The sequence below is a fragment of the Oryzias latipes genome, chromosome 4 (assembly GCF_002234675.1).
Source record: "Oryzias latipes chromosome 4, ASM223467v1".
NCBI lineage: Eukaryota > Metazoa > Chordata > Actinopteri > Beloniformes > Adrianichthyidae > Oryzias > Oryzias latipes.
In genome coordinates, this window is record NC_019862.2 from 6,443,785 (window position 1) to 6,461,234 (window position 17,450).

General features: G+C 45.3%; 1 protein-coding gene across 2 annotated transcripts in view; it reads left to right on the forward strand.

The window, feature by feature from the left end:
* chd1l (chromodomain helicase DNA binding protein 1 like) overlaps positions 1–17,450 on the forward strand; it is a 35,250-nt gene that overhangs the window by 1,570 nt on the left and 16,230 nt on the right. For both annotated transcript variants that reach the window (XM_020702218.2, XM_004067815.4), the window contains exons 3-12: positions 2,124–2,230; positions 2,311–2,422; positions 2,501–2,532; positions 3,473–3,554; positions 3,644–3,806; positions 3,930–4,085; positions 4,153–4,245; positions 4,321–4,417; positions 5,249–5,322; positions 6,749–6,859. In XM_020702218.2, coding sequence (XP_020557877.1) covers positions 2,124–2,230; positions 2,311–2,422; positions 2,501–2,532; positions 3,473–3,554; positions 3,644–3,806; positions 3,930–4,085; positions 4,153–4,245; positions 4,321–4,417; positions 5,249–5,322; positions 6,749–6,859 — 1,027 coding nt within the window. The remainder of the gene's footprint in view (positions 1–2,123; positions 2,231–2,310; positions 2,423–2,500; positions 2,533–3,472; positions 3,555–3,643; positions 3,807–3,929; positions 4,086–4,152; positions 4,246–4,320; positions 4,418–5,248; positions 5,323–6,748; positions 6,860–17,450) is intronic.

Below are 17,450 nucleotides of genomic sequence, written 5' to 3' on the forward strand. Positions count from 1 at the left end.
CAACCCAGCTTCTATGACTAACACTGGCACCCTGGGACAGGTCGCCAGTCTGTTGCACGGCCACATGCACATGTACACTCAGGATGGTTTAGAGATACTCATTAACCTATGAGGAATGCTGTCAAGACTGTGGGAGGAACCGGAATATCTGGAGAAAACTCACGAATGCATGGAGAGAAGATGCACACCCTTCACAGAATGACCCAGCTGGGATTTGAACCTTTGAGCCTTCTTGCTATGTGAGACGAGAGCGCTAACCAGTTCAGATTTGCTGGAGGAAAATTAAGCCACAAAATTCCAGAGGCATTTCAAATGGAAAGATGTTCTGTGTCAGATCTGTGGTTTTGTATGAATGGAGTAAATATCATGTGTGCTAGAAAAAACAGGTCAATCCCTGGGAGGTGGATGTTAACCTCAGACAGCAGGTTGTTGGTGCAATGAAAAGCAAAGGTACCGTTGATCTTTCAGGGAAGCAGTTTGGTCTTTTGCCGCACTCTATCTGGATGTTTCTGATCTATGATATTCTCTAATGGCAGTAGAAAGACTGATTAGTGTTTTCATCAGGTAGTGACTCTATGGGTGCCATAAGACTTGAGCTGCTCAGCTTTTGTATGGAAGCAAAATGCTGGAGCTCCAGTAACTCGTGTAACAGGAAAGACTGGAGATGACCTCGTTGTCACAGTCCAGCTCCTCTTTAGGGTGCTGGAGGGATTGTGGGAGTTGGCTCATCCAGTCCATATGTGTTTCGTGGATTTGGAGAAGGCATTCCACCGCGTCCCCCGTGGTATTCTGTGGAGGGTGCTCTGGGAGTATGGGGTCCGAGGAGCCTTATTGAGGGCTGTCCGGTCTCTGTATGACCGGAGTAAGAGCTTGGTTCCCATAGCCAGCAGTAAGTCAGACTTATTCCCGGTGGATTTTGGACTCTGGCAGGGCTGCCCTTTATCACCAGTTCTGTTCATAGTTTTTATGGACAGAATTTCTAGGTGCAGCCAGGGGCCAGAGGGGGTCTGTCCTGTTGGCTTCATCAGGCCAGGACCTCCAGTGTGCATTGGGGCGCTTTGCGGCCGAGCGAGAAGCAGCTGGGATGAGGGTCAGCACCGCTAAATCTGAGGCCATGGTTCTCGACCAGAGAAAACTAGTTTGCCATTTCTAGGTGGGTGGAGTGTCCCTGCCCCAGGTGGAGGAGTTGAAATACCTGGGGGTCTTGTTCAGAAGTGAGAGAAGACCGGAGCGTGAGATTGACAGGCGGATCGGAGCGACCTCCGTAGTTATGCTGTCGCTGTATTAGTCTGTTGTGGTGAAGAGAGAGCTGAGCCAAAAAGCAAAGCTCTCAATTTACCGGTCGATCTTCGTTCCAATACTCACCTATGGTCATGAGCTATGGGTCATGACAGAAAGAATGAGGTCTTGAATACAAGCGGCTGAAATTAGCTTCTTCCGTAGGGTGGCTGGGCGCTCCCTTAGAGATAGGGTGAGAAGCTCGGTCACCCGCGGAGAGCTCGGAGTAGAACCGCTTCTCCTCCACATCCAAAGGAGCCAGTTGAGGTGGCTCGGGCATCTAGTCCGGATGCCTCCTGGAGAGGTGTTCCGGGCATGTCCCACTGGGCGGAGGCCCCGGGGAAAACCCAGGACACGCTGAAGAGACTCTTGGCTGCCCTGGGAACGCCTCGGGGTCCCCCCAGAAGAGCTGGAGGAAGTGGCGGGGGTGAGGGAAGTCTGGGCATCTTTGCTTAGACTGTTGCCTCCATGTAAGGGTGGGGTCATCTGGACCCCACAAGATAGCACAAGGGTTACTTGATCCAGTTCTCTTAAACAGTCAATGGATTTAAACCCAGTTACGATGCAGAACATCTTCAGCTAATCGGACAAATTTGGTTGATGAATGAAATGAAATTTCTAGGGTTCATAGAAAAAAGGTACGTTTGATTCTTGCGGCTTCACTGCAGTGTTTCTGTGAGGCAGGTGAAGCCTTGCAGATGTGGTTTCAGGACCTGATTGGTTGGAACCCTTACTCATTCAGGCGTGTCCTAAACTTCTATCTGTGTGGCCCCTTCCTGTTGATGTTTTTTTTTTCACTCACTGACATGGAGTTCAAGTAAACCTGACGGTACTTTGTTTTACAGACCATCGGTCTCCTAGTGTATGTGTCTGGAGCTCTTGGGAAGAAAGGTCCATTTATGGTTCTGAGTCCTCTCTCTGTCCTGGAGAATTGGAGAAAAGAGCTGGAAAGGTTCCGATCCATCACTCGTTCTGATTTGAATGCGTTTCCTGGGAGGTTCATGTCGTCTCCTCCTCCTCTCCATCCTCTAGCTTTGCTCCTTCTCTGACTGTGCTGTGTTACCAAGGAGATAAGGACAGACGTGCAGAGATGCAGCTGCAAGCAAGCTCACAGGACTTCCAGGTTCTGCTCACCACGTATGAGGTCCGTTTGTTCAGTCCAAATGAAGACATCGCAGAATAAAGTTTGTTCTGAGTGTTTACAGGTTTTTGGTTCTTCCAGCTGTGTCTCAAAGATGCTTCATTCCTGAGGAGGTGAGGAAAGTTCTGAATCACATCAGACATCTGGTACTAGGTTTAAACCGACTCACAGATCAGCCCCGAGCAGCAGATTAGGCAGCGTCTACCAGCTGATGATCAGTCCTCCTTTTGCACATCTGTTAAACCAAATAAAAGAAGATTTTTGGATTTTGGAAATGTTTTTTTTCAAGCAATCAAAGCAAGAATGATGCACACAAAAAAGTCAATCAACAGAGTTTTACATCCATACAAAACATGTCAAACAGAGCATTATTAGTCATTAAGTCATTCAAACCTAAAACTAATGTTTCTGTTGCTCTGGAAGGAGCTGAAAGCTAACCCACATGTACTTATCTGACTGAAGGAATCCTGGTCAAAACATTGTAATTTATTTGGGTCTTAATGTACATTTCTTCTGCCTGAAGAGTTGAGGTCAGGACTTTGACATGGTTTTTATGAAACCGCACTTTTATTTTATCAGACATTTGATCAAAATACTTTGGATCAGTTTCCTATTCATGACCACATTCTGGCCAGAGTGTAGCTGTCTGACAGAAAACAACACTGTTTGGGGTCTAGAATACTTTCTGAGACGAACCATTCATTATCAAGTTAGTGAGTGCAGGCCCGCACCACCACAGCACTGTCACCGTGCTTTACAGTTGCTATCAGTCATGCTGCTGCTTGATAACTACAAGACTTATAAAATAATCCATTGATTTCACACTCAGACAGCTGTCATGAATGTTTTGACTTAAATTTAATTCCTAATTGTGATATAAAACCTAAAATTGTGTAGAAATGTTTTTATTAAATGTTCTTAATTAAGAAGCAGTGGCAACAATTGCTTTAAAAACCAAATATATTCATCTGACTTTTTATAATTTAAAAAGAAATGACACTGCTAGAGTGCATCCGAACTCCACGGGTTTCTCATCTTTGTTGTTCTCCTCAGGTGGAGGTGGGAGGTGCTTGTGGTGGATGAAGCTCACAGACTAAAAAATCCAAACTCTCTGTTGCACCAAACCCTGTCAGAGGTACGGAGCTGTCGCTCTTTTTGCTCCTCCTGTGTTTTCTTATTCCTATCACTCTGACCACTCCCTCTGTTGGTGTGCTTCTCACAAAGTTCTCGGTGGATTTTCGGGTCTTGCTGACTGGGACTCCCATCCAGAACAGCCTGCAGGAGCTCTACTCGCTCCTGAGCTTCATCCAGCCCAGCATCTTTGCAGCAAACGACGTGGACAGCTTCGTCGACTACTACTCCAGAGTGCAAAGCCAACCTGCTCTGGGTACAGTCCATGAGAGTACAGTAATTAGATTAGACACTCTAATTCCTGCATATTAAAAAAGGATGAGGAACTTCTCTGTTAGAAATAACAATGAAAATGAAAGGATTTCTCTTCTGTCCAAAGCCACTGAGCTGCAGAGCGTTCTGGAGCCTTTTCTGCTCCGCAGAATAAAGTCTGAGGTTGCCGTGGATTTGCCAAAGAAGACGGAGCTGGTGGTCTATCATGGCATGTCTGCTCTGCAGAAGAAGTACTACAAAGCCATTCTGATGAGGGATCTGGGTGAGGATTGGGCTCCAGAGCAGTGGATTTTAGAGGAGAGCAGAAATGAACCTTATGAATCTTGTAGATGCGTTTGGAAATGAGCAAGGCAGCAAGAACCGCCTGTTGAACATCCTGATGAACTTGAGAAAGTGTGTGGACCACCCGTACCTGTTTGATGGTGAGCTGTGCTCGGGGAAAGCAGACGGTGCGTTACACCCCACAGATGTGCTCTAATACCCGACCTCTCATCCAGGCGTGGAACCGGAACCCTTTGAGATCGGCGAGCATCTCATTGAAGCCAGTGGAAAGCTCTGCCTGCTGGACAACATGCTGGCTTACCTCCACAAAGGGTTGGTGCATTTATGGTAGTTTGACACCATCTAGTGCCACTCAAGTTCCAAGTAAAGATGAGAAAGAAGCTGAAGGGTCACATGACCTCACTAGTATAAGGGGCGGGGCCACAAGTGTTAGTTGAGCGATCTGTCAGAGGCATACTGGATGCTTTTGAAACCTCTGTAGTCCAAGCTGATTCCCTTATTGAAACACTGAAATAAAAGTTAGAAAAGGAATCAAAAACTTGGTTGACTTACGCTTAAAATAGCATTTCTGGGTATTTTTCATTCTATTTGATGAAGATCATATTTGTGACACAGTAAACACGCTGGGCGGGCCTCAAGCTCCCTGCTCCGCTCCATTCTGATGTGTCAACTTGAAGGCAAATAGATCCATCTATATTTTTGTTTTTACTTGTCAAAGCTGGCGTCTGGATCTGAAATGTACGCCTGGATAGCTCTGATATTGATCACCATTTTTGTTGAACCGCAAATGTTATGTTGGAGGTGTGAAGGGCTGTAAGCTAGTGGGAGACTTTAAACAGAGCGCAATTTGGAGCCAAGAGTCCCACCCTCAACTCAGGGGATGAATTTTTAATGAACCCCTGCTGCTCTGCAGAAATGATGTAGTAGAAAACAACACAGGTTCAACACTGAAAATAAATCAAACGGTGATGGGGGGTGGGCCATTGCCCCTGCCTACTCAGTGAAGGTGTATGAACCCTTTACTTTAAAAAAACAGAATGTTTTAAGGTTAGGCATGTGCAGAGTTTTTAAAATCAATATCTTTGTGTATTTGTTGAACTTTATTGAAAACAGTTTTTGATGTCTGTCATTCATGTGTTGAAGGGGCCACAGGGTCCTGCTGTTCTCCCAGATGACGAGGATGCTGGATATTCTTCAGGACTACATGGAGTACAGAGGTGAGTGACAACCACTACTTGTACAATAAGAATCATGAAAACATGGCGTCTGCTGCTGAAGGGTTTCCATAGACCAGTGTTTTTCAACCTTTTCTGAGCCACGGGACACTTTAACCTTAACAAAAATCCCGCAGCACACCAGCATCCAAAAATAAAAAAAAAGCATAGTCTGTATTGATCGACAGCCCCCCCCCGCAATCTCACGTGCATTTTTGTGATAATTGTGGCAGAAAAAGCAGGGAGTTGCTGCTGTTTTTTCTAAAAGATGAAATGAAAGTTAAGTTAGAAAATGTAAAACTGTTTGTGTGTTCGTTGTTGTTTCAAGACGTTTAAGAAGGACGACTCATTGTACGCTGAGGTGCTGTCACTTTAACCCAATGCATCATGGGAGATGTAGTGTGAAAACTGCCGCAAAAGGGCAGACAGACTCGCGTCTCTGAGCTTCATTGTTTTGTTCACTTGTTCCACGGTCTGATACCAGATTCTGTGGAAAGCTGCACCGCTAAAGACGAGCTTTAGCTGGTATTTTTGTTGGAACTGAGCGACTTTACGAGCTAAATTGGAACAAGGAAGTGAAGACTTTAACCACTTCTGATTGGTCAGACTGATGACGTGTGATTAAGCTTCTAAGAATGATTGGTGGAGACAGTTAAAGGGGCGGGACTTTTCCAAAAACAGCTTTAGCTGCAGCTAAATCGCAGTACCGTCATTCTTATTAAATTGTTTTTAATAGAATCAGATAAACACAAAGAAAAAAGTATTTCATGATCTTTCATATTCCTAACTACTCAGTGTTTAATCAGGCCTGTTTGGATGAACAAAGAGCTGACATCCTGGAGATGGAAAATGTTTTTAGATCAGTTAATGAGGGTGATTTCCCACGGCACACTTGACCATCAAGTTGTCAAGTGTGCCGTGAGAAATTACCCTTTCACTGAAATTACCCTTTCACCATCAAACATCAATATAATGTTAGTTTTTCTGTGTAAACTTTTTTTTGTGATCATATTGTTCAAAAATTCCAATGCTTTTGCACCAACATTGAAAAAAATATTTAAAAATCAAATCACTATTTAGAAATAATATATTTGGGTTTTTGTGAGGTTACATAAAATTGCATGTTAATAAACTGAAGGGAAAAAACAATTACCAGGGTAAAATTTAATGATTTACCGTAGTTGAAAATTATTACTTAAAATTAACTCAATTTTTATTACACTTTTAAAACAAACAGCTGCAACTTCCAGCTTTTTCTGCCCCAATTATCTCAAAAATGCATGTGAGATTGCAGAGGGACTGCACATCTATACAGACTATAGAGTTTCTCCATTTTTTATTTTTGGATGCTGGTGTCAAGGATAAAGTGTGCCGTGGCTGAAAAAGGTTAAAAAACACCGGAATAGACGACCTGAGCTTTCATGTTCAGGTTACAGCTACGAGCGTCTGGATGGATCTGTCCGAGGAGAGGAGCGCAATCTGTCAGTGAAGAACTTCAGCACCAAAGACATCTTTGTGTTTCTGCTCAGCACTAAAGCAGGTGACTGGATTCTTAATTTTTTTTACAGATTTTAAATTTTAATTTTGGTTTGATACAAAGGAAATAGTTGGAAAAAAATTACTGGTTGTGTATAGTTATTTAAATTAACACCCGCAAAACTTCAATTTGGCGGGTAGAAAAACAACTTCTACCACAAACATAAATTAATCGTTAGTTCAAAAGGGGCCCAAGTCCACAATTTTTTTCAAAATAGAGATATTATATCTTCTATGGCCTTCAAGGGAAAAGCTATCTGATTATGAGCAAAAAAGTCCCAAGTCCGTTATAATGTATTGACTTTGCTTGACATTTAAAATGCATTAAGTGACATAATTATTGATAGAAGATTCATAACTCCCCAGGAACTTCAAGACAAACATGGAATATATAACTTCTTGGAATATCAGCAACTTAAATCAATTATTACTAAAAAGTTTAAATACAGAGACAACGATTTAAAGCTACCAGATGTAGTTACCACTCTGATCAATTTCTCAATGAATAAAACTCTCTCCAAAATATACAAACTTTTATGCAATTTAGATAACAATATTTCACTTCCGACAACAAAATGGGATGCGGATTTGAGCATCAGCACAGATGAAAGTTTTTGGTCAGAACTTTGTCTAAACACCTTTAAAATGACAAAAAGTCCAAATCTGCAGCTAATCCATTTCAAAACTCTTCACAGAATTTACTACACTGGACAGAGGATGTTCAAGATGGGTCTCAGTAACTCAGACATTTGTCAGCACTGTGACAGTAATCTACCTGACAATTACATGCATGCACTATGGTTCTGCACGCCTGTCCAGGCTCTCTGGCGGCAGGTATGTGCCGATCTATCAGTCTGGCTTAAGGTTTCAATCACAGCTTCACCGTCACTTTGTGTGCTTGGTGACATGAGTGCCATCGATGTAGAAGGAGGATTAGGCTCTATCATTTTCATAACTCTTTGCATTGCTAAAAAAACTATTTTAATAAATTGGAAAAGCAAAAAAAATATAAATATAAGTCAACACAGAAATCTGCTGCTTGATCATATCAGCTTGGAAAAAATGTCAGCCCAAAGTTCAAGTAACTTCGAAAGAATTCGGTCTCTCTGGTCTCCCATAGCTAACTCCGTGACTTAGGGGGTGGGGGGGGCCTGGTCGTCGCTGCTCCTTGCCCTTCTGCCGTGGGCCGGGGTGGGGGTCGGGGCCTCCGGTGCCTGGCGGGGGTTGTTGGGGGCTCCGTTGGTCGGGGGATCGGGTCCGGCGCCTGGGTGGGGCGGGCTGGGGCGCTGCGTGGTCCTTTGGGCTTGGGTGTGGGGGTGCGTGGTGGGGGGTGGGGTGGTGGTCTGGCCTGGCTTGGGGGGGTGGTCCCTTTGCCTGTGCTGGGGGGGGTTGGCGGGGGGCGCTGCTCGGGGGGGGGGGCCCAGCGGCGCTGGATGGGCTTCCCATCTACGCCTGGGGCTGGGATCGGCCCTTCCCTGGCTCTGGGGCGGGACGGGACAACCCTCTTGGGGCCCCCGGTCGCTCTGGGTGTCCTCCGCTTCGGCTGCGGGGTCTTGGGGGGGGTGGGGTGGGGGGTCTTGTCGGCCCTGACCTGTGGGGGGGCATTCTGGGGGAGGGGGGGGGTCCACTATTGGTACGGGGCAGGGGGGGTTGACGGGTCGGGGTCTCCGCTGAGGCCATCGGCGGTTTCCCCGGCCGGTTGGCTGCCTCGGTCCCGTCGAGGCCTGACCAGAGCTCTTCTAAGGCCGGCGTTTGGGGGTGGGGGCCTGGGCTTGCTCCGGGGGGGGCCGGCGCTTTCTGGCTCCTCTCTCTCTTTGTGGGGGGGGTGGTGCTGGGCCTGGGGTGTCGGCGCCTCCGGGGGTGGGGCCCCTGGGCTTGGTGGGCCTGGCCCCCTTGCTGGGGGGGGGGCAGGGGACAGCTGTTTGACCACCGGGGGACAGTCTATCAGTTGTCCCCAACTTACCCCCTTCCTCATATAACCTCATAATAGGGTGAGGGGGTGGGGGGCTTAGCCTGCGATGAGCCTTGGGGGGGGGTTTACTAGGCAGTGGCCCCCCTCCTATGGTTGCCGTATGGAGTGGGCCCCCCCTCTTTCGGTTTTACTTGCACCTTAGACATGTAGGGCCCTTGGTAGGGGGGGTGCTTGGACATCACTGCCAGCAAGCAGCGGATGTCCTCCTAGCACCCTACCCGCCAATTTTAACCGCACCTTAGACATTTAGGGCCCCTTGGTGTGGAGGGTGAGGGTACATCACTGTGAGTAATCAGGAGATGTCCCCTTAGTGCCCTACTCGCCAATTTTAACTGCACCCCCCTTAGTACACACACCCCTCCCCCCTCAATATATACATCCCAACATAAACACACACACATGCACACACACACCATCTCAAACACACATACACGCACACACATTTTGCAAGGAAGGTGGGACCTGGGTCCATCTGTCCCCTGCCTCTTCCCTGGTGGGGGGTGCGGGCCCCTTTGCAGCGGCGGCCGTGTCCCCGGGGTGCCGGCTTCCTGGGCCCGGCGGTGCTCTCTCCGCGCGGTGGGGGAGTTCACATTACATCTGAGCCGGGGGTGTCTGGTCCCTGGGGGGTGGGTTCTGGTCCTTGCTCCTGAGTGCTGGGCCCCGCCAAATTTCCAACTGTGGCCGAGCCTGGTCGGGCCATATTTATAACACCCCTTGTGGGCCCTCTTTTTTTCCCCGGGGTTCCCCCCTCCTGGGCGGGGGCGGCGGGCCCCCTGCCTCGCTCCTCCCTGGACCAACCGTGGGCCGGGCGGATGGCTGCCTGGAGTGCGGAGCGGGTCTCCCTTGGGGGGTCCTGGCTCGTACCTGGGGTTGGGGCGGGGGGATGCCCGGAACTCCTGGGTGGTGGTGGGGTGCTCGTTTGGGGCTGTGGGCGTCCTTCTCCGGTGGGGCTCTGCGTTGGGTTCTCCCGGCGCGGCGGGGGGGCTGCTCTCCTGGTTGGGCTGGGGCGGCGCTCTCTTTCCCTCCGTGCTTCCCTGGCCTCTGGCTCTGGGGGCCTTGCGGCGGCCCTGCTGGCCCTGGCCTGGGTGGCGGGCTTGGTCGCCCGGGCGGCGGTTGTTCCCTGCCGGTTCCCGTGTGGCGTTGGGGGGATTCCGGCTGCCGCTGCTGCTGCGGTGGGGGTCTTGGGGTGGGGATGGCTGGGCACTCTCCCTCCTTCTTTTCACGTTCCACCATCCATTTTAGAAGAACATAAAACCTCACCTGAGCACTGGTGTTAGCTCACCTTTGCACTAATAGCTTGCATGACTGAATGACTGAAATGTTTCACACTAGTTGGTTTTAAGGCATAAGTATGCGTGTGTGAACACTATCTGTTTTGTGTACATGTCGACAGGTGGACATTTTTGCAGCTAGCAGGTGTGTTTATAACATTTGAGTGTGTGTGTGGACGGGCCCCGCCCTTTTTGTACTGCATTTGAACCTTACCATAATGATTAACAACCAGTAAACTTGTTGCTGTATGCTGCTTCATGGTCTTATCCCCCTTCCCCTCCTATTATCACCCCATACCCCCCCCTCTCTCTAGCGTCCCTCTCTCTTCTTCCCCTCTTTCCTTTTCCGTCCGGTCCAACACCAAAGATTTTCAGACATGATTGAAATTAATAAAGTTTGGCCTCAATTACAAAAGGGGTTTATTCAGACATACCTTTGGTTTGTCAGAAGATTAATAACCCCTCTTGTTAAAGCAAAATATGTCCAACACAAGAGGCCCTCAGCTCTCGTCTGTCTGCCCAGCTGTTGGACAGGACAAGTTATAAAAAAAAATAAAAAATAAAAAATAAAATGCATTAAGTGCAAAATTCCTGGACTTGGGCCTCTCTTGCATGGGTTTTGCTTTATCCCATTGATGGCAGCACTAGTTATCCAATATGGCAGCGCCCCTGTTTAATTCAAGAAGGGCCCAAGTCCAGAGACTTTAGTTTGCTAGTCCTCTGAAATTTTAAAAGTGAGGTGCTTCATATTATAGCATTTGTAAGCTATGAACTGGTGCTAAATCTGGGTAAAGTATTAATCATTTTTTGTAGCCTCCCTTTAAGCTATGCAAATAAAATCAATTCCCGGAAAAACAAACCTCTTGGACTTGGGCCCCTTTTGAACTAACCAATTCAAATCCCACAGTTGGTTCAAACATTTATCTCTGACTTTATTGCGCTGATGAGCACTCACTATTGCTGCATTCAAGTCTGCTGGTAATTTCTAGGATTTGCTCACACTGACATCATTTAACACAAACACACATTCTCACTTATTGCTCCATGTCTTTGTAACTCTTTGTAACGACTAAGACTCACAACAAACATGCACTGATCTGTGAGAACACACAATGAGGCAAATAAAGCAAAATGTTGCACATATTTCAATGTATGCATGTTTTTTTTCTATGCACAAGATTTTTGAAAGAAAAAAAGGAACATGTGACGCAGTGGTTAGCACTCTTGCCTCACAGCAAGAAGGCCCCCGGTTCAAGTCCCGGCTGGGGGGCATGAAAAACACTACATCAATGGGGGACCTTTCTGTGTGGAGTTTGCATGTTCTCCCCGTGCATGCGTGGGTTTTCTCCGAGATCTCCGGCTTCCTTCCACTGTCCAAAAACATGCTTCGTAGGTTGATTGGCAACTCTAAATTGTCCATAGGTGTGAGTGTGAGAGCGAATGGATGAGTGATTGAGGATATTCTACCCTGCGACAGACTGGCGACCAATCCAGGGCATCCCCTGCCTACGCCCAAGTGGCCGGGATAGGCTCCAGCAACCCCGTGACCCCGAAAGGGAATAAACGGTCAAGAAGATGAATGAATGAATGAATGAATGAATGAATGAAAAAGGAACATAAAAGTGATTATTTTTTGTTTATCAATATTTTTAATATTTTTTCTGCTGTTGTACTTTGAAAAATACATTTGTGGTTTGGACAGAGTTCATTTTATGGAGCCCGTGACCTGACATGAGGGAAAAAATCATTAAATTCTTCCTACAAATTAGGATTTCGTTACCACGAAAAAGTATTTTGTTTTGACAAAATAACAATTCGTTCCCACAAAAAAGTTAAATCCTTCCCTTGAAATGTTTATTCGTTTGAACAAAGAAATATTTAAGATGAATAAAATTCTGAAAATCGTCTCATCTACTTTGTTAGATTGCAAAGTTTCTCTTTGCAATGTGTGTTAATACACTAAATCTATTAAATAATTTGTGAGAATAAGCATACCGTAAATCAACTCATGCAGTAAGTCATTTACAAACATGGATGTAGACAATACTTGGATTTACAGCAGAAACATTCAAATTCCTGTCTGTGTTTATCTCATTACAATGCAAGGAAGACATGGATAATGTGTAGAATAGGGGTTAATTTATTTTGAAAAGCTCTACAAAAGCATTGGTAATCAGGCCTCCCTGATGAAAGATAAAAACAAAAATCAAACTAGAGGATCCTTTTATAATGGTGTTGTTGAAAATAAGAAAAATATAAGATTTAGGAGTTCATGCTGGCTGCCTGTCTGCCAGCCAGCTATCCGGGTGCTGGCTTAGCACGAAAACAAGGTTTTTACCCCATGTCAGGTCACAGGCAGCGTAAATTTCCTAAAATAAAAGTTCAAGTTGTAATAAAATTACCTTGACTAGAAATAAAAATTCTAAAGGTTCCGAGATCAGAAATGTCTTCTATTAAAACAACATTACAATAACGGTTTTGCTTTTAAATACATACATTATTTTTCCAAATTAGTAGAAATCTAATTTTGCTGGTAGACTTTGGATGCCCCCCCGTCACCAAAAAACTGAATTTAGAGCTCTGGATGTGGATAATGGTTTCTTGTTGTTGACACATTTTCTGATCCTTCCTGTTGCAGAGATAAAACTAGCAAAGGAAGAAAAGCAGACTGATAAAATATTGCACAAAATCTGGTGCAAAATCAGCACTTTTTTCTGTCTTATCTAGAGAGTGAAAGGAGGAAAACGAGGCTGTTGCACGGTTGCAACCTATTTCCTTGGCACTACAAAAATGCGAAAAACTTTTATTATTATTATTTACCAAGGCTGTGTCCCACCAAGGTGGGGTAGCCTAGACAAGGCACACAATTTTAGCTCCCTCTGTCTCTTCCCCAAACCCTCCTCCTTCAGTGCGTGAGTGCGTGTGTGCGTATGTGCGTGCGACTGGTCTGAGATCTGGTCTAAGCCACACCACACTGCACCAGGGTCAGCTGCACAGCCCAGTGTGGGCACCTCCACTGCAGGGCCTCAGCCAAGGCTGGTTTCCCCTTGCCGCTTCATCCCAAGACCAGACCTCTACCACACCCATCCATTCATCCATACACAAACTCTCTCCACCCATCCCTGTCCTGAGCAGCCTCTCTCCCCTGCACCACAGTCATCCCTCTTGCATTCAACGCTCTTTTTACACCCTCTGTCCATCCCATTCGCGGTCTTCCTCTCATTCTCACTCCACTCACATCAGATTCATATACCTTTTTCACCAATCGCTCCCTTTCCATTCTTTCAACATGTCCAAACCATCCCAGTGCCTTTTGCTCTGCTCTTTCAGCCAACTCTCGCGTCACACCAGTTCTCTCTCGGATAACTTCATTTCTCATACGATCCATACGCGTCACACCACACATACTCCTCAAACATCTCATCTCAACTACATTCAGCTTCCTCTTTTCCGCCACTTTCAGACTCCATGTTTCAGCCCCATATAACGCTGCAGGCACCACCACACCCTCATACAATCTCCTTTTTGCATCCTTTCCCAGTGATCTACATTCAAACACTCTCTTCATTCCCCCCCATATCTTTCGTACTTCATTCATTCTAAACTCTACCTCTCCCCCCATTCCACCATCCACACAGACACACGACCCTAAATACTGAAAACACTCTACCTCTTCCAACAACTCCCCATTTAATGCCACATTCAATCTGCGTTCACCCTTTAACCTCGTACACCTCATCACCTTACTCTTTTCCACATTCACTCTCAACTTCCTTCTGTCGCACACCCTTCCAAACTCCTCAACCAGACGTCCCAAGTTCTCTTCTGAGTCAGCCACTAGTGCAGTATCATCTGCAAACAGCAACTGATTCACACTCCATTCACTGCCGTCAGTATTTATCATGCTCACACCCGTACCCGACACCCTTTCATTCACCTCTTTTACCACACCATCCATATACACGTTAAACAACCACGGAGACATCACGCATCCCTGACGCAGACCAACCCTCACAGGAAACCACTCACTCATGCTATTTCCCACTCTCACACACGCTCTACTGTGTCTATAGAAACTCTTCACACCTTCCAACAATCTACCATCAATACCATACATACTCAACACCACCCACAACGCCTCTCTATCAATCCTATCATACGCCTTCTCTAAATCCATGAATGCCCAAAACACCTCCCTCCCCTTAGCCAAAAACTTTTCACACACCTGTCTCACAACAAACACCTGATCCACACACCCTCTACCTCTCCTGAAACCACACTGCTCTTCACCAATCATACACTCAGTTCCCTCCACTACCCTATTAATCAGCACTCTCCCATATACTTTGCCTACAACACTCAACAGACTAATACCCCTAAAACTACCACATTCATACTTATCACCCTTACCCTTGTACAGGGGAACCACACACGCACTCATCCAATCAAGCGGCACCTGCCCATTTGCAAAACACACATTCAACAATCTCACTAACCACTCAATCACGATCGCTCCACCACACTTCAGGCATTCCCCAGCACACCCATCCACACCTGCAGCCTTTCCTACTTTCAACTTTCCCACAGCTTGCTCAACTTCCTCTCCTGTAATCAACGTTTCATTCAACTCTCCCAATACATTCAGTCTACTTTCCCTTCCATCCATCCCAATCACAGCATCCCGATCTTCCTCCACATTCAGCAGCCTCTCGAAATACTCTGCCCATCTTTTTCTTACTGCATTCCCCTCATTCAACATCCTTCCATCCTCTGTTTTCACTTTCTCCTCCCTCCCCGACACTCCCTTTCGCACCCTCTTCACCTCCTTCCAAAACATTTTCTTGTTTTCTCGAAAATTATCAGTCAACTGTCTGCCCCACCTTTCGTCCGCAGCCGCTCTTGCCTCACGCACAGCTCTCTTAGCCTCCCTTTTCTTCTCCTTATAACACTCATATGACTCCCTGTCCTTTCTCTGTAGCCATACTTCGTACACACATCTCTTCTCAGCTACAGCCAACCTTACATCCTCGCACCACCATTCACTTCCCTTTCTTAGACCACCCCCAACACGTCTCACACCACACACTTCCTCTGCACTTCCAACCACTGCACTTTTGAACTGTTGCCATTCTTCCTCCACTCCAACAACCATTTGCTCCTTCACCATATTCCACTTGCCACCTAATTCCTTCTGATACTCACACATTTTCTCTCTGTTCTTCAAAACACTCACTCTCAGAACTTTTCTTGCCTCCCCACTCTTTCTCGATCTCACCCATGGCATACCCACACGCAACCTTCCTTCCACCAAATAGTGATCAGACATACCTCCACACTCTCCCCTCCTCACACTTACATCTAGCAATCTACTACATGCAACCTTTGAAACCACCACATAATCCATCAGTGCTTTGTCAATCACTCTTCCACCACTCTGCCTCACCCACGTATACTTATGGATCTCTTTCTTTCTGAACCATGTATTCCCAATCACCATCTCTCTTTCAGTGCACATTCCTATCAGTCTCTCACCATTATCATTCTTTCCAGGAACACCATGCCCGCCAACAACACCCTCAATTTTCTCATCACCCACTCTAGCATTCAGATCTCCCATCAGCACTACATTCACATTTGCTCCAAATCCTTGCAAGCACTCATCCAAGTCATTCCAGAAGGTCACTCTCTCCTCTTCGTTCCTCTCACTGCCAGGACCATATGCACTCACGAACACCCACAGCTCCTTCCGAAATTTCGCTTTCACCCATATCAGTCTTGGTGAAACCTCCTTCCATTCAACCACACATCGTCTCACCTCACAGCTCACCAGCAAAGCCACACCTTCTCTTGCTCTCCCGCTCTCTACACCAGACATTCTCCCACTCACACTTCCAAACACACACTCACCCTTCCCTTTCATCTTTGTCTCACTCAGTGCTAACACGCTCATTCCCCTCCTTTCAAACATCCTTCCAATCAGATCTCTTTTGCTTCCGTCTGTACTACACCCCCGCACATTCAACGACCCAATCTTAAGGGTTTGGGGAGGTAATCTCCCCTTCCCAACTCTACCCTGTCCGTATTTAGGAATGTAGTTACAGGGGAGAGGATTCCCAGTCCTCTCGCTCCGTCCCTTTTAGTCGCCTTTTACGACACGCAGGGAATACGTTGGTAGTATTCTTTACGACCCCCCCTAAGCGAAAAACTTACTCATATTTAAATATAAACTTGAAAATGAAGGCAAACAAGGGTTAACTTTAAAACAGCAAAGTAGGTTGAAAAAAAGGGTTTGGAATTACTAAAAGTATTCACAAAATTTGCAAGTCTTTCACACATTTCCTCTAGTTAAATCCAAATTCAGTAAATTCAGAATTCATGGATAGAAAAAAAAAATCATTTTTCTTTTTGGTATATGTTCTTTTGTTTGTGTATATATTTAACTGGCAGCTTTTTTTTTACATGAATTAGCATTAATCAGCTTTTCTCCACTATTTTAAACTGGCCAATTTAGCTTTTAGCTGCATTTTTAGTTTGATTTTGTTAGTATTTTAATATTGTTTACCCTTATTTAGCTTTCTTGAACAGGCTTACACTTTAGCTGAATTAACTTTCTGCCGTAAATGTGGATTTTCAGTCTTTTTCCAACATATCTAGCATTATCCTGACAGTGTTTGCAGTTATAAAAGCTGTGTTTACATCAAATTTTCCTTCCAAAAATCTAACTGAGTTACATTCCCTTTAGTTTTAGCAACTAGCGGTTAGCTTGGCAGCAGTTGTCTAAGCCTTATAAACAAATATGCCATTACTGCTTTTTAAGAGGCTGTAGAATCTTTGATTAACAGTGTCACATCTTAGCAATCACATTTATGTTTTCTATGGAAAGTAAATGCACTTGTTATCTTATAAATACCCTGATTAAATGTTTTGCTAACGTCTATTTTCCATGTAAAAATATTTTTTCTAACAGTTCTGAGGAAGTGTCTTAAAAATATATATTTTCTTACAATAAAACAGTTTATGTTGAGATATGCAAAGACAAATTACTTTACTTTTTTTTGTTGGGTTCATTAAATGTAATTATTTCTAATACTAAATACTAGTGCTGGGTGGTATGGAAAAAATGTAATGTTAAGATGAAGTATCTTTTCAGTTATTCTCCAGAAAAACCTGAAAAAATGTGCTTACTCTCCTCTGACTTTATTTTTTTTAAATGACATGTAATGAAATGACAAAAAAACATTTTAGTGCAGCAAAATAAACGGAATGAGAACAGATGTGTGCGACTTGGACTGGCTTTAACATTTGTTTCAAAAATAAAGTTATCTAAACTGAATTTGCAAAGTTACTTTTTA